Genomic DNA, 18,087 nt, shown 5'->3' with positions numbered 1-18,087 from the left:
CACTACTTTACTAGCCCGTATTAGAGTCTGTAATGAACACGTGGCGTGAAACATTAACTAGTAAATGTTCAGGCTGTGTGTCACACTGCTGTCCATCCTGTGGTCCCACGCCAAATGCTGCAGGGATTGTATCAGCTTCATATTCTGCTTAACTGACTTTGCTACACACGTTTAGCCTCTTTATTTCATGCAGGATTTAGTCTTTGTTTTGTCCTCCATTAGCACAGAGAGAGAGAGAGAGAGAGAGAGAGAGAGAGAGAGAGGAGGGAGAGAGAGAGGAGAGAGAGAGAGAGAGAGATGGGGACCTCTGCCCTCATTAACGTGGCAAGAGAATGAGACATCTGATATCATGCCTCAAATGATGAGGTGAAATCATTATTCTGAACTGATTATTCCATTAGTCCTTTGTATAGCTGCACTCTGTCCTGCTACACAGACCCACAATCCTTTGCGTCTGTTGCTTGCTCTGTATGGACCAACAAAAACAGCAGGTGTTCAAACACTAGTAGGACTCATTGAGCAAAGAGTTCAGAAAAGGGGAGTAAATAAAATGGCTCATTTGAATGTGCAAACAGAACACATTTAAATGAACAGAGGAAGTAACATCTCTCTCTTTTTCTTTTCATCATTAAGAAAAGTTAAAGCACTTTCGTATTAATGTCCCAGACATGGGTTAGGACCAGCCGGGCTCTCCTTTATCGTTTCCATGGCTACTGCCACTCTTCTATGTTTATATTTTCTCATCCTGTGGTTCCCAACCAGGAAGGTCTTCAAGCACAGCTGGGTGCTGTGTTATGGAAATTGGGTAACCATGTGTATGTTTGCTATTGGCTTAGAGAGGTCATCAGTTACTGCTCCTTCATCTGGCCCCACCCTTTCCACAGGATGCCATATACCACTACAATTCAGCAGGGTGATGCCCAAATCCCTCCTAATCCAGTTCCACCCCAAGCACTGACACTATGCCCATTCAAAGTCATCTTCAACCAATAAATAAACTTTAATAGTCTCCACAAAAAAAAGCTAATATAAATTGGAAAAGCACCATCACCCTCTCTCAGGATTTTAATGGGATCTTTTATAGGAGTGCATTAGACTGATAAGAATAAAGACTCTTTGTTTTCCCCGGGAATGTAATTTGCCATAATTTATTTTAAATGAAATGTTAGATATTACACACTTTCTCTTTATCTTTCTCTCTCTTTATCACCCCCTCCTGTATCTCTTTGTTCCTCTTCTCATTTTTTGGTTGTCAGTCTCATCCTTGAGAGGATTTGCTTCATTTCCATGTGTAGATTAAAGCCACACATCACCATCATCATCATCATCATCATCACCATCATGACAAAGCTCTGATTACAATGCTACTGATGGCGTTCTGCCCTTCACCACGAACCATATCCCCGGTGTCAAATGTCTAGTTTTGTCCGAACCACAAAGTGCCATTCAGAAATGGTTGCGGTTGTGCCTTGGACCCAAGCTTAAGCAAAACTGAGCTTTTGGGCTCTTTCCGTCCAAGGACACTCGTTTCAATGGTTTGGAAGCTCATCCTGTCCACTCTGCTTGATGGAGCTACCCGGGGCAATTAATCATCTGACTACAGTGCGCTGGATGATAGCGATGCAGACACATGGAGGAGAATAGGGACCTTTCACACACATGTTTGCACTGTCTTCCGGTTCGCCAACCATGAAATTGTTTTCGTGTCCATGACTGCATGTTTTCCATTGTAATACAACCCTCCAGTTCCTGAGAAGCGACGCCCACATTTCTTGGTTTTCCAGCACCTTTCTTCATTAAGGTGGCTGAATGGAAGTGTGCTCGAGGTTGATTGTGTTGTAACACGTTTTGACACATGTTCTCGGTTTGATGTTGAATGAGAAAAGAAATGAACGAGTTATAAAACCAGAGGATTCGGTGAGCACTCTGGGGACAAAAAGAAAAGATGATTGAAACAGGGTGCCGTTCGCTGAAACATATGGTTTCCCTTAGCGATGATATTTACTTCATATGTGGAACCAGCGCGCGGAGTGGCTGCTTTGTAGATCGGCTTCAACAATCGTACAGTGATTGCTTCATCGCTGATGTGATTTTTATTGCCCTCAGAAGCATCCTTAGCAGAAACGCCCACCCATACCTCCCTACTACAGAGCAACTGAATGTTGCGTTTAGGTTGTAATAAAGTCATATTAGAGAAGCTGAACAGATGGTTCCCATCTGGAACTTATGGGGAAACTATTGATGTGTGGGGGAGAGAAGTTAACATTAGGTTTGCATACCCACTACCTGCCCATTTGAAACCAGGTGAGAGATTAACACAGGTGTCCCTGGAAGTTTGCTGAATGAAATGTGACAGGAGGAGCTTTATTAATTTTGCCAGAATTGTAGTGGTCTGCCGTGCATCTGTGGACAGACCGATATTTGAAGTGGACAACGCTGTTTCAATAAGGGCTACTATGATGTCTACAGGCTGTGACGGTAATGGAGTTCATGGAAAATGGTGCCCCTGCTGGCTGCTCCTGGTTCCTCCTGCTCCTGGTTCCTCCTGCTCCTGGATCCTCCTGCTCCTGGTTGCCCCTATTATTGCTTCCAGTGAAATTCCTGTTAAGAAAGTGGCTTTATGCAATTATTATTTATATTTTTTTATCAAGCACTATATAATCAGGATGAGAATGTTGGTGTTGGTGCATTTTTCCAAATCGGCTGCATCCAGTCCAGCTACATATGCAGACGTTCTTCATATGATAATACCACAACAAAGGCAGTGAAGCCCGAGTATTTATAGAGATATTTATAAAGAGGTCTGGGGCATTGTGTTGAGAGGATTTCTCTTGTGCACTGAGTGTTTTGTTGCAGCTGAGCATATTAGAAGTTAGAAGTTCTTTGTTGACAGCCAGTGATTAGAACTGATCTGAATAATGAATCGATCAATAGCATGGAGCTTCATACTTGTCATGCTCCCAGCTGACTCTTTAAATATCGTGGTCAAATTGGTCACAAGTATTTCTGTCCTGAGCGAGCTTCTCTGTTCTACCATCCATTTTTCCTTCCACTTTCTATCTCCGCCTCTCTGTGTAGGACATGTGGGCGAAGGATTACACAGTGTCAGCGGCATTAACTGGGCTTTGATTAAAGTGTCACAGCACAGTTGTCCAAGGTTAACCAGTCATAATGGGAGAGTGTGAGAATAATGACACACTGTGTGGTTTTATGAAAGCCTGTGACTGTTCAGTTAGAGCTCTCCATCCTTTATCTGTTATCATGGCCCCATTGTCCAAAAGGATCGTAAAGGTCATTGTGAGATATCAGACAGGGTGTCACTCCGAGCTTTCACTGCTAAGCTGATCTTTAATACACCACTGCTTTTAGGGGCCTAGGTCCAAATAAGTTACTTGGTCTGAATCTTTCTCAATCTTGTTTTTTCATGGTAGATTCATTAATTAATTTCATGGTAGATTCATTCAAATCTACCAAATTTGTTGTGGGTGTTAATCTAACATGTGAACAGGATTCAAACATGGAGTTAAAGCAGTGCCCGATCTGGTCCTTGAGAACTATTGTCCTATAGAGTTTAGTTCCCACCTTAATTTAGCATACCAGGCATTAAGAAGCCGCTGATGTACTAATGATTAACACATTTAGTTGTGTTAGATTAGGTCTGGGACTAAACTCTGCAGAGTGGTAGATTACCAGGACCAGATTTTGGCACCTCTGGGTTAAAGGATGGTGGTAGGTATGCCATGTTTAATGGTCCCTGCACTTGTTTAAAAATGCATGTCTCGCATCTGCAGGGAGTTGTTCAACAGTGCAGAGCATTTGTATTGGGCCTTGAAGAATCGAAAAACACCAGTGTGTGTGTGTGTGTGTGTGTGTGTGTGTGTGTGTGTGTGTGTGTGTGTGTGTGTGTGTGTGTGTGTGTGTGTTTGTGCTGAGTCCAGGGCTCCACTCTTCCTGGGGTCACCAGCAGCAGTAGAACAGCCACTTTGCTAGACGGTAGCAGTAACCTCTCAATCTTGTCGCCCAAATTCAACGGAGTATTGTTTTATGACCGTTCCCCCCATATCTCGCCCCCAATAACCCTCCCATAGGAGCACATTCATCCACTCCTGCTCTCCTGACTCGCACATCAGATCACTGAAGAGTAGAGAGCTTGGGGGTGTGTATGGGGGGGGGCTTTGCTACCACCAAGCGCGTAACCCTCTCTCCCCTGCCACCGTAATGTTTGTGAGCGGTGTAGTAAAACATGGACGTGAAACAAAGTAATGATGGCGGTTAATGTGGCGCTTGAAAGGAGCTGGAGAGAGCGAAGGGCAGACTGCCATTCCCAGGGTGTTGGGTCATTTCTGGCCTGTCCCTCCATCAAACAAAAACAAACAGCAACTCCCCCTCCCTCCAAAAAAAAAGTGTAAGTGTGTAAAAGTGTATGGATTGTTCATCTGTGTTCTGTCAAAGGCTAAAGGCAATTAAGCTGTTATCTGCCTTATCTCTGTTCCCTTGTAATGGAGGTAACGGAGACTGAGTATCAACAGAATGAGGTCCCAGTCTACTGAATGAGGCAGTCCCAGTCTACATAATGAGGCGGTCCCAGTCTACATAACGAGGCCGTCCCATTCTACATAACGAGGCAGTCCCAGTCTACAGAATGAGGCAGTCCCAGTCTACATAACGATGCAGTCCCAGTCTACATAACCATGCAGTCCCATCTACACGGCGATGTGGTCCCAGTCTACATAATGAGGCGATCCCAGTCTACATAACGAGGCAGTCCCAGTCTACAGAATGAGGCAGTCCCAGTCTACAGAATGAGGCAGTCCCAGTCTACATAACGAGGCAGTCCCAGTCTACAGAATGAGGCAGTCCCAGTCTACATAACGAGGCAGTCCCAGTCTACAGAATGAGGCAGTCCCAATCTACATAATGAGTTAGTCCCAGTCTACTGAACAAAGCAGTCCCAGTCTACATAACAAGGTGGTCCCAGTCAATAGTGCATTTACTGTGGACATTCAAGAATAACGTGATTCCTAATTGGTGTGTGCACAGGCTCATTGTGCAGAGGAAAGCTTAGTGTCAAAGTTTTGGAGAGAATCTATATGAAACTACATCCACTTTAAAACATAGGATCTAAGACAATACATTACACACAGTGTTCTCTTTTATTGGGATTGATTTTAGGCACTTAAGTATCTTGACCTGAACAACCAAATTTGATTCTGCAACAACATGGTGAGAATATATCCATCTAAAGATCACATACCTAATCTTAGAAACCCTTATGTGTAGCATCACTTCTGTGTAATCTTAGCATCTCTGTAGGAGAGTTGTGTCTTATCTTTATGATTCAGCAATGGCATGGTGTCTAATTTCAGCAAGTCTGCAGTCCAAGCATGCGTGTTCTCAGTCATCCTGCCATACAAAATTGTTTCGGTCTTATATCAGTGACACCGCATTTGGAAAGCGCTTGAGCGTCAGCTTTGCTGTGCTGAAGTGGTAGAGTTACCATCTAATCTAAGTCACTGTGAATTACTGAGTTACCGACTAATCCGAGTGAGTGTGTTGCCACCATGTTTAATCTCTGTGACATTACGGTAGCGAAGTACTCGTGCCTACTCTCGCTGATTCTGTAGTGGCGGCATCTAATCTCCGTGATGGCGCAGTGGGCGAGAGTGTTTGCGTGTGATGATTGTGCGGCTGAAGGGCTAGCCTCGGAGAGCCGCGATTTTTGGAGTAAATCACAGGCGCGCGCGAGCACTTCAGCGGGATTCCGTCGGATGGCCACGAGGTTGAGAGCTAATTAGAGCTGTGAAAGCCCATCAGTATCGCGCGCTAGCTGGCTGGGCCCGCTAAACGTCCGTCATTTGGTATGCTTCGAAAGTTTCCCCTCCCAGCGAGGGCTCAATAGATAGCAAATTATCTTCACCTTAATTGCTTGAAGGTGGAGACATGAAATAACGGGCCATATTTGTGTTCAGTGTGTTGCATTTTTGCCACAACGTGGAGGAAAACATTGTTAGCGGGAGTTAATTAACAAATATGAGTAACTGCTCTGTGCGCATACGCAGCAGCAATACGCTCACAACAGGCGAGCCGGTATGCACTAACAACAAAGTACTACATAAATCAAAGAGCTTTGCTCCGCCAAAGCTGAGCCCTTGGGAGGTACCTTAGTGTTTAATTAGAATCTAGAAGGATCTTGTTTTAAGTGTTGGGTGAGCAAGCTCTTGAATAACAATGACGAATTAGGCCCCAGAGCTCCTGCTGTGTGTTTTGGATCAGGGAAAACATTATATGCTGTTTCTACACAGTTAATAAATGCTATGGGAAAGGCGTCATGCCAAACGCGTTCTGGTCCGTGTTGATCTGCTGGGCGATATGAAAGCGGGTATTACTGTTACTGGCAGCTGCTCTGCCAAAATTAGTCAAGAGTGTTCATTTCAAAATTACCCAGATGGGGTTACATGCACTATATCGGTTTTATGAGACTATTTATGAAAGCCTTCTTTTCACATCATAATTTATATATATGTGTTGTTTAACACTGCTCCGCTAGTCATAATTTCAGAAATTGAAATATAGTCCAGCATGCTTCAGGCTACAGAAACAACCAACCTGAAGGTCATCAGTACATAAATTGTAACCCAGACCAGTGCCTGGGAACTTTGAATTCTGCACCCACTTTCCTATTTAATGCCCAGAATGCTTTTAGGCATCTGATGATTGGTCTGCTCCACAAGCCTTTGTTATAGGCTGGTTTGTGCAAGAATGAACGCCAACCCAGACCATGTTTGCACTGCCGTGCTGCATCAGCATATGATCATTAGCGCGCTCTAACAAAGGCGGAGCCTGTCATCAAAGCCATGGAGATGGGAATGACTGACACTTGTGAGAGTCGCCTTGCTTACAGTCATGCAGATGTGTCACAGACGGGCATATGGACTGCCTGTCTAGCTTGGCACCAGAAACAGCCATCTGGCCCTAATTATCCCTTAAACATGCTTTGTTATACATGACAACTTTGATCTGACAGCATCTCCACCAGCGTGTGAAACTCGGTGCCTCTGGCAAGAGTACAGGGATGACAGATTAGTCTGCATTGCATTGGTCACATGGAGTTTGATTTGAATATTGCTGGATGAAAGGGAGACCGGGGGGAAATAAACCTCACTTGATCTTTGGCCCTGTCAATTTTCTGACCATTAACTGAGTGCAATTTTTATACTGACCCTTATAAAGGGAGCGATTACAGAGGCCTGTTGCAGAAGGATCAGCTCTGAAAGGAAATCTGGTAATAAGACTACCAAACAGCCAAAGGCCAGATTTCCTGCAGGCCGCTGGGTCCCTTAGACGGTGTTGAGAAGCATTAATTTGGTCGACATGGAAAAAACCATCATGGTGTGAACCAAAGATTTATTCATTATCCTCTCCTGCCCAGTCTCCATTCATTCCTAAAGATGACTGTTCTAAATCTGGATGAAATGATGCACGGTGTGTAAGCTCGTTCTCATTCAGAAGCCTCACAATGTCTCGACAGTCCTCTTCAGACCTAGTCAATTGCGTTGATGTCTTCAGCAGAGGTGAATTATGAGAATGAAGTCTCCCTCCACCTCGCTGCCGTCCCTGTGTGGTACCGCCGGGCGAGGGGATGATAGACTGCTGGGGACGTTTCTGTGGGAGCTCTCGACAGTCTGCTACTGAACTGACACACTCTGGATGAGTAGTCCGCTACAGGCTCGACACGGCCAGCTATTGTCAAGAACTGTCTGAGCGATTCGTCGCAAGGTTGAGGTTTGGTGTGGACTGGAGCTAAGCATGCTAAGAGTGGACTACACACCGGGTCCCTGCAGGCCTTCCCTGTGACAGAGTGCTCGAAAAACAGGTCAACCATGCTGGCTTAATGAAGACAGATGAGTATGGAGAGGACTGCTGCTGTAGAGGCTGGGGAAGACTCCGCACCCGCCGACTGCTTCCTGCAGGGTTTTATTTCAGTGTTGCACGTTTAGCTATTGGACTTCAGCTCAGGTTGAGACTCAAGCTCAGGATACTTCACTGATCTCACTGTAAAATACAGGTCAAGTGACAGCAGCTTATGAAAACCATGTGTGTAAGGATGTAGAATCGGTACCTAATGTATGTTGAGATCAGAGCATTTTTTTCTTTATAGAGAAGAAAATTGAACACACACACACACACACACACACACACACACACACACACACACACACACACACACACACACACACACACACACACACACACACACACACACATATGGCATTCATAGATAGCCTATGTGAAACTGCATCACTTGGAAAGATGGAAGAAATTACTGTTTCATGTTTAAATGTGAAAAGTTAAAACTTAGAACCCAGTCCTTGGGCTGGCAATGATTGACATGCACATTAGTGGCAAACCTATACTTAGCTTGATTTAATCCTCCAGGAAACTGGCACGTAGAGAGGAATGCTGCCACTTCTGCTTGTTGTTTCAGCGTCAGCATCTCACAAAAAATGATTTCCACTTAAAAGTGGGTTTTCTTTCCATAATAAGTGCCTTGCTTCCTAAAACGAGTTCCTTCTATCCTGCCCAGAAATGAACCCCCCCCCCTCCACCAAATACAGCACAATTCCAGTAATTCTTTATTCTGTCGTATTTTGCATTTTCTTTGAACTTTGTGCCTCCATGCATTCGGGAGAGGAATCATTTTGCAGTGCCACCGAACGAATGCTCAGTGCGTCTTTGTTCCTAAGCTCTCTAAAAATGTCACCATAATGACATGAAATGAATGGTGAAGATTAGGCATTGTAATTTCTCCCCGACGCTGCTATCATAATCTCACTGTTCTTTTGAAATGGGAAATGTTTAAGATGACAGCTCAGGTGTAAATGTGGAGGGAATAAATGAACAAGGCACTCAGAACCGATTGCTCTTGTCAGCAAGCAGTAACACACCCTTGCAAACACAGAGCTGTCAAGCCGTTTAAAAGCTTATTTTGCTACGAGGTTGTCAGTTAAATATGAAGAGCTAGTAATTGATATATGTTTGATACTTGAATGTGTTGAAGGTGAATAGAGCTACACCTGTCATTCTGCCTGTGAACCCTCTGCTCAGGGTCTGAAACCTGAAGCGCCACCAGTATCTCCATGTAACAGCTGAAAAAAGTCTTTCATTACATGTGCTTGTCATGTCGATACTACTGCATAAAAAAAGAGCAAAGTGTCATACGAAAACCAAACGGAACGAACCCTAACCCGTCTCCGTGGTCCGTAGCTCGGACCAATCAGCTTCAGTCACTCTGGTCAGTCACACAGTGGTTATCTGGCCCACAACCTGTTGAAGGTCCAACCATGGCTGTTCTTTCGACAGGCTCTTCTGTCAGGAACATAGAGCTACACAGCCACAAATTGGAATGTGGCACAGGTCTGGGAAGGCAGCCAAGATTTAAATTAGACAATAACCTTTGCACCCCCCAGCTAACTCCCCGCAGCTGTAGACCGATCCATTTGTTTAATACACTGAAGCCCAAGCAGAATAATGGACTGATATATGATTCAGCTCTTAGCAGTTTGTGTTTCATAGATTTATAGAGACCGAACAACTGGCCGGCATTGTACCGGCTGTGGTCTTATCGAAAGGCCAGTAAGTGGGAACCAGGTCAGTGATGGGAGGTGGTGATGGGGAGGGGGTCTGGGGGGGTCTGGGGGGGGTCTGAGGGGGTCTGGGAGCTTTTGGGTACACGTTAATGTGCGTTAGAGGCTTGTGTGCAACGGACAGGAAATGGAAGATGGAGGTGGGTTACAGCAAGGGGAGATGGGTGTCCGTGTTCAATGAGTGCAGTGAATCAAAGCAGCATTCAGAAGAGCTGTGCCCAAATTGTCCAACTAGACGTGGAATGCTTTTTGAGGATGAGCGATTCCTGTTTGAAAATTGCCCCTTTGAAGTGATTTGAAGACTGTATTTCCGACAGACCTGCACTCGCTCTCATGATTGCTTTATATTTGAGGTCTTTCTTGTACGTGTTTCTGCATGTGTTAGATTGCTTGTGTGTGTATTTGTGGACATGCTTGTGTGTGTAAGCATGTGAGATGTGTGTGTGTGTGTGTGTGTGTGTTTTCACATGCCAGCATGCAACTCTTTCTGAAGGCCTGATGCATCTGCACCTCGCAGAATCAGAGATGAAACTGTGATCGGTGTGAGCCCTCCATAGGCACAGCAGAGGAGAGCTGGGTCCCTCCAGGCTGTTCCGGGCACCTCTGTAGCACCCTGGGGTGTCAGGGTGTCTAACTGGGCCTCGGTTGCAGAGGGAGAGGGCGAGCAGGAGGAGGTAGAGGGGTCTGCGTTACACAGCAGGTGTTTAGACATGACAAAATGGCCTCGCTGCTAAGGACGAGCCTGCTACACAATAACAGATGCCTGGGCAGTAGGTGGCAGCTGATGTCATCACGATCATTCTGACATTCTGGCACTGGTCCCTCTGTCCCACTTTTGAGCGAGCGGGAAACGAGATCTCCTCCGCACCGTGTGGAAAGTGCTCGGTGGAACAGCTTCATGTTTATGTTTGATGATCTGAAGTCAGATAGTTCCAGTGGGTCTTTGACCCACCGATCACTATTGGTTCGTCATGACAGTGTGTGTTTGATGTGGGTGTGACACAGCCTCAGTGTGGATATCTCCACTCTTTTAAGGATCCTGTAAGGATCTTGAACCCCCGCATCATCAGCAGTGTGCTCTCCAGAAAATATTTTTCAAATTTTGTTTTTGCGTATTTTACACAACAGCTGTTGTGATCAGGTCTCTCATTGGTCAGGAGGTCTTTCAGTTACATGGCTGTGTTATTATGTCTGTTCTGATTGGACGCTGTGATTGGTTAACTAATCATGGTTGGCCATCTCTCTTCAGCAGCACATTCTGAACCGTTCAACCACTAATAATCAACCGCTAATAATCCATTTAGCCACCTTGCTGCTCATTGTGTTTGGCAGAATTGTCTCCTGCTGGTGCAGGTGTGTGTGTGTGTGTGTGTGTGTGTGTGTGTGTGTGTGTGTGTGTGTGTGTGTGTGTGTGTGTGTGTGTGTGTGTGTGTGTGTGTGTGTGTGTGTGTGTGTGTGTGTGTGTGTGTGTGTGTGTGTGTGTGTGTGTTTGAACTGGATGATTTAAGGCTGTGGGGCAGAAATACACCTTGGTCTGCTCAGGCAACCAGAACACAAGTGCACAGGAATAGGTGCATTTGTTATTACCTGGGTCAATTTCATATCACGCCCATGCCAGGAATCAGACAAAGGTTGATCTCCAGTTTCATCATGGACTCTCCAGTTACCCAAGCTCACTTAAGCAAATGTGTCTCACACCTGATGCCTGAATTCATTTGAAAGAGAGGTTCTTATATTGCTGTAGTCTTAGAAGGCAAGAGGTTAACATCGAATGAATGGAGTTGCTGTGCTTTTAGGGAGCCTGGTTTTGTTAAACTACAATCAAGGAGTCTTGAATAACTTTGTTGATTAACTCTGCTGTGTTGCCGCATTTATCACAGAGCTTTTAAGAGCTGCCATCACGTTTTCCTTAAGCGGTGTGTTCTTTTACTGAGAGACAGAATATAGAGTGTACCGCTATAGGTCAGTGGCAGTGAAAAAACAAAATCAAGAACTGAACTGCTTTAAATTGGACTGTCAAGGGTTAAAGAGCCTCCTTTATGATGAGAGCTCAGAAGGAATGCACAGTGTGTGTGTATGTGTGTGTGTGTGTGTGTGTGTGTGTGTGTTTGTGTGTGTGTGTGTGTGTGTGTGTGTGTGTGTGTGTGTGTGTGTGTGTGTGTGTGTGTGTTTGTGTGTGTGTGTGTGTGTGTGTGTTTGTGTGTGTGTGTGTGTATGTCTTTGAGTGTATTGGGGGGGCAGGGATTAGAACATCCTTTGAATGAAACTGTCAACTGCTGCATCCAGATACACGATAACATCAGCTCTTTTCTTTCTGTTTGTCACATGGGCTCTAACTCTCAAATGACACGCAAACAAACTCATCTCTCTCTCTCTCCCTCCCCCTCTCTCTCCCTATCACTCGCTCACTCTCTCCCTCCCTCCTCCCCCTCTCTCCCCCTATCACCCCCCCTTCTCTCTCTCACTCTCTCTCTCTCTCTCTCTCTCTCTCTCTCTCCCCCTATCACTCCCCCCCCCCCTCTCTCTCTCTCTCTCTCTCTCTCTCTCCCCCTATCACTCTCCCTCTCCTCCCCCCCCCCCTCTCTCTCTCTCTCTCTCTCTCTCTCTCTCTCTCTGCTCGTCTCTCTTCAGCCCATTCCCACTGTTTAGTTTTCCACTGTGGGTTTGTTTGGTTTTAAAAAGAGAAAGGAGAGGCGTGAGTGTAAAAGAGAGGGAAAGAGGGAGGGAAAGAGAGATAGAAATCTGGTAAAATAGAGCAAAGGAGAGAGAGTGACTCATGTGAAGTTTCTCACAGGAAAGCTGTAGTCTCTTGCTGGGTTCAGGGCTGGTGTGTAATGATTTGAGCTCTAAACTGAGTTTTAGCAATCGATTTCTCCTGTGGATCAAAACAACTCAGCTTTAACTCTCTGCGTGGCCCTGCCGGACCAAAGAGTGAGCTTACAAATGTACTACGATGTGTGTGTGTGTTTGCGTGTGTGTGCGTGTGCTCCATGTGAGACTGTGTGCTGCTTTGGAACAATCCCTGTGATCTGTGATGGCCAGGTGCATATGCTCAGTGTTGTATTGGTTTGTAAATGAGAGTACATTTAGTCTAGAGAGACCTCTGAAATCAAAGCCAGCACCCACTGTGCCTCACCCTACCCACAATGCAACTGATGTTACCTCCACCCCTGTGTTCTCTCAGCCCCAACCAATGAGAGTCCTCATTTTGGCAGGCTGCCATTTCATAAAGCAAGAAAATGAAACAAGTGAGTGAGTGAGTGAGTGAGTGAGTGAGGGAGGGAGTTAGTTTGAATTAGAGGGCTCTGTCATTGCTGTATCTGGGTACCTTATTCCCCGGAGGCAGAAGTGGAGAATGCATCTTCACTAGACTTCTGGTTTCACCAAATCACTGTTCTGGAGTCAGTTTGGTGCAGAACTAACTGAACTATCAAGAACACATTGCTGACCACCATTCAGCCTATAGGGAGTTGGAAACAAGTAAGCATCATATTCAGTGTATTTGTGTCCAGTCCATAGCCCAGGGATAACTACCATATAACAGGTTCTTTTCTTTTCCTGCCCTGTAATCATTCACGGTGGGGCCAGGCTCATTCTCCGTGTGTTCAGTGGCTGAATCGGCGCTGTGTTGAGCGTGAGGGGGTGTCACGGCACTGCAATATTGTTCACGCCCGGGGCGGGGATGGTTTCAAATAATTCGCTGCATTATAATAGATGCCAAGCTGTTTATTTCCCCATGGACACGCACACATAAGAATACGCCTGCACGGGGGTTACGAGAGCATACGCAGCCTTAGCCTAAACAAGACAGTGGCTCTTATAACACACGGGCCACGGCGGCGGGCTGCCAGCATGGCCACTCTTGTTCTCGTGTGTCACGGGCCGTAATCCGCTGCTCTGAACATGGTGGAATGTGGATTGGTGGGTTAGAGTGTTGGAGATGCTCAGGTGCTTCTGCTCAGGAGGATCAGGAGGTGTGTACTGTGCACTCGGCTTCCTGTAACCTCAGACACGACCGACGGTTGGAATGTCTCACCTCTACCCCGGGCTCTCCAAACAAAGCAGCTCAATTCATGAACGAATGAATCTCGTTTCAGTAGGGATCTGATTGGGCTGCTCGTTAGTCCGTTTGGGGCGCGCTCTCTGCTCGTTACCGCTCACTAACGAGGTACCCCCATTCCCTCCTCGTCCGCTTAATTACAGAAGCCTCATTGTCTGATCTGACCCACTTCCTTATTTTCATTCTCTATCACCCTCTTTCCTTCTTCCCCAAAGCCCCACCCACCAGCCCTGCCCCTTCCCATGTCTGGAATAATCTGCTTGGGCGTCCAGCTCAGACCCCCTCCCCATGTTCAGAAGTGATTACATGCTAGCTGAAGAATAGGGTGTGAGAATATGTTTTTTTTTTTTTTGTGGTATTTGTAATATTATTATTCATTGTTATTCTTATTATTATTAACTCCACAGTTCTGTTGCTGACATCTGGATAGCCTCTACCTAATCATCCATTCTCCTCCACGGTCGCCGTAACAACCGCTTTCATGTTTACTGTTCCATTGCACTGAGCCAATCAGACAGCTCAGTAAACTCCAAAAATCAAATGTATAAAGTCATGTGTAGTGACAGCATGCCATAGGCCATTGGTGTGGGACATGGTGTATGAGAGGTGAACGAGGGTCCAGGCCTCTCTCCTGTGGCTGATATGGGCTTGTGGCTTGTTTTGTGTGTAGCTGTTAATATTCATGAGGTGTGGGATGTGTGTGGATGAGGGGGGTGAGGATGGGGGGGGGGGGGGGGGGGGGGGGTGAGGATGAGGCCTTACACACAGCAGGCAGTGACACCCACATCGGCCTGAATGCTGATCGTTTGAATGAATAACTTAAGGCCTGGAGCAATGGCAGTTTGCACCCACACACACACATACACACACTCACTCACATTCGCACGCACACTCCCATACAGAGATATGCATGTAACCCTGCCCCAAACACGCACACACACACACACACACACACACACACACACACACACACACACACACACACACACACACACACACACATACTTGTTTATGTGAAAAGTCAGGACACCTGAAAATAACCTACAAAATGGGTACATGCCTTTCTGAGGGGTCTAGCAATGAGATGAAAACAGTTTTGCATTGCAAAAAATACACACATCAAGCCCATCTGTTGAGATCTTCTCCAACTTGTTTCTTTAAGACACCTGAAATTTCACAGCATTCTTAGGACATTTTCAAGTTTTAGTGAAAACCCAGGACATGATAACACATACATTCAATTTTCTTGTTCAAACCACCATAGTAAGGACATAATGAAAAGTGGGGACATTACCGTGCATATATTTCTTGCATTCTATATAAATATAACAGTAATTTTTTACTGTTCACCAACATATTGAAAAGCCAAGAGCAAATTTCTTGAAAGGTGTCCAACAAATTTGCTGACACATTAGAGTAAAGATGCATGAGCAAACTGACTGGGCAGATGCAAATTTAAAAACAAAAACAAAACCCTTGCCTTCAAAATAAAGTGTAGTTTTGTTTTGGGTAGCTATTGGTCACACGTTTACTTTTGACTTCTAATTTATTAACAATCTGAGCTGGGCTGGTCAAAAATAGAGAGCCGGATGTGGTCCGCGGGCCATACAGTGCCCAGGTCTGGCATATATTGAGGATGTTACAGTGGCTTTGGTTCCCAGAATTTGTATAATAAAAGGTGACAACATATCAGAATGCAAAAATGTGACAAAGCATACTGTGGTAATGAGCTTCTTTACTTTACAGTTAAAATTTCAGATTTCTTCAAATCATTTTACAAACAGAATTTGAGATTAACACTTGTCACATACAACAAGGAAATACTGCTTTTAATAGCATAACAATAACGATTTTTTAACATAAGAATAGATAACTGCCACAATAAAAAATACACTTTTAAAAAGGTAAATTCATGAATGTAAGACAAAAATCACACCTATATCATCCCCTACACCACCCCTACATCATCTAGATCACTCCAACAACCTTACATTAAAAAGTACATACACTTTAAAAAGCCAGTAAATTCATGAATGTCAAAAATCCCTACACCATCCGCATCACCCCATATTTCTCTACATCACCCTTACATCATCTATATCCTCTACATCGCCCCTACGTCCTTTAAACCACTCCTACGGCCTCTACATCAATTTTACTTGGTTTGACTTTTTTTATGTAGTAATTCTGTTTTTAATAGAAAATTTCACTGCAGTCCAGTCTCTTGCTTGAAGTGCCACAGGTTACGATATTAGGCAAGAAACGCACTCCTTTTTCCCTGGCAGTTGACAAGTTATGATAAATTTCATCAAGTGTCTCTCAATGGCCAGAATTTGAGATTAACACTTGTCACATACAAGGAAATACTGCTTTAAATAGCATAACAATAACGATTTTTTATAACTGCCACAATAAAAAATACACTTTTAAAAAAGTTAATTCATGAAGGTAAGACAAAAATCACACCTATATCATCCCCTACACCACCCCTACATCATCTAGATCACTCCAACAACCTTACATTAAAAAGTACATACACTTTAAAAAGCCAGTAAATTCATGAATGTCAAAAATCCCTACACCATCCGCATCACCCCATATTTCTCTACATCACCTTTACATCATCTATATCCTCTACATCGCCCCTACGTCCTTTAAACCACTCCTACGGCCTCTACATCAATTTTACTTGGTTTGACTTTTTTTATGTAGTAATTCTGTTTTTAATAGAAAATTTCACTGCAGTCCAGTCTCTTGCTTGAAGTGCCACAGGTTACGATATTAGGCAAGAAACGCACTCCTTTTTCCCTGGCAGTTGACAAGTTATGATAAATTTCATCAAGTGTCTCTCAATGGCCAGAATTTGAGATTAACACTTGTCACATACAAGGAAATACTGCTTTAAATAGCATAACAATAACGATTTTTTATAACTGCCACAATAAAAAATACACTTTTAAAAAAGTTAATTCATGAAGGTAAGACAAAAATCACCCCTACATCATCCTCTACACCGCCCCTACATCATCTATATCACTCTAACAACCTTACATAAAAAAATACGTACACTTTAAAAAGCCAGTAAATTCATGAACAACAAAAATCCCTACACCCTCTGCATCAGCCCTAAGTCCACTACATGTTCCTCTACATCACACTTACATCATCCTCCATTTCGCACCTACCTTCTCTATACCCCTACGTCCTTTATATCATCCTCTACACCAGCCCTACGTCCTTTATATCATCCTCTACACCAGCCCTACGTCCTTTATATCATCATCTACACCAGCCCTACGTCCTTTATATCATCCTCTACACCAGCCCTACGTCCTTTATATCATCCTCTACACCAGCCCTACGTCCTTATATATCATCCTCTACACCAGCCCTACGTCCTTATATATCATCCTCTACACCAGCCCTACGTCCTTTGTATCACGTATCACTCCTATATCCTTACAATAAAAAAATACATTTTAATACACGTTAAAAAGCCAGTAAATTCATGAATGTCAAAATTCTCTAAACCCTCTGCATCACCCCATATTTCTCTACATCACCCTTACATCATCTATATCCTCTATATCGCCCCTACATCCTTTAAACCACTCCTACGGCCTCTACATCAATTTTACTTGGTTTGACTTCTTTTTAATGTAGTAATTCTGTTTTTAATACAAAATTTCACTGCAGTCCAGTCTCTTGCTTGAAGTGCCACAGGTTCTGATAGTAGGCAAGAAACGCACTCCTTTTTCCCTGGCAGTTGACAAGTTCTGATAAATTTCATCAAGTGTCTCTCAATGGCCTGCACTTCTGATGCAGACCATGTCCTTTTCTTTCTTGGCACTGTGCAAATTGAGAAATACACATTAACAAGGAATTTAACAGACATCTATTGTTTAAAATAAAATTCTAGATCAGTTTAAGCTTTTCTTTTAAATGTTTGTGAGGCATTACATTCCAATGAAATAAAATAGTAATCATTCATTACTTTATGTGAGTTTAAAAGCAGTGTAATTAAACTAATATACCTTGTTTCAGTTGTCCTTGGGACAAAGGATCATTCCTTTCTGCTTTTCCCAAATTCTGATGGCAGCCTTGAGGTGTTAAAATATAAAATAGAATTAGGTTGGATATATTGAATACCATAGTATCTTGTAAGCAAATAAGCTACAACTTAGAACATGATCAGCATGAAGTAAAAGCAATACAATAACACATCATTGGAAAATTGAGCTCTTTATGCCTGCTGCTACCTGGTTATTATTTGTGCTGGTCAATTCTCAGCACAGAGTTGGTACTGACTTGATAGTGTATGTGGCACTGGTTTTGTGGTTCAATCACCGTGGTAACACAATGTGCCATCACAAATCACAAATA

At 44.1% G+C, this 18,087-nt stretch overlaps 2 protein-coding genes across 2 annotated transcripts in view; one reads left to right on the top strand and one right to left on the bottom strand.

Moving 5' to 3' along the window:
- The window catches only part of tox3 (TOX high mobility group box family member 3), a 118,035-nt gene that overhangs the window by 10,899 nt on the left and 89,049 nt on the right, over nucleotides 1-18,087 (top strand).
- Nucleotides 14,796-18,087, bottom strand: part of LOC143525983 (uncharacterized) — a 58,048-nt gene continuing 54,756 nt past the window's right edge. Inside the window, exons 12-13 of the mRNA XM_077020496.1 lie at nucleotides 17,739-17,804; nucleotides 14,796-17,553 (exon numbers count right to left, since the gene is read on the bottom strand). Coding sequence (XP_076876611.1) covers nucleotides 17,339-17,553; nucleotides 17,739-17,804 — 281 coding nt within the window. The 3' untranslated portion in view covers nucleotides 14,796-17,338. The remainder of the gene's footprint in view (nucleotides 17,554-17,738; nucleotides 17,805-18,087) is intronic.

This window comes from Brachyhypopomus gauderio, chromosome 1 (assembly GCF_052324685.1).
Source record: "Brachyhypopomus gauderio isolate BG-103 chromosome 1, BGAUD_0.2, whole genome shotgun sequence".
Lineage (NCBI taxonomy): Eukaryota > Metazoa > Chordata > Actinopteri > Gymnotiformes > Hypopomidae > Brachyhypopomus > Brachyhypopomus gauderio.
Note: the sequence above shows the minus strand (reverse complement) of the source record. Positions and strands in the feature narration are given on the sequence as shown.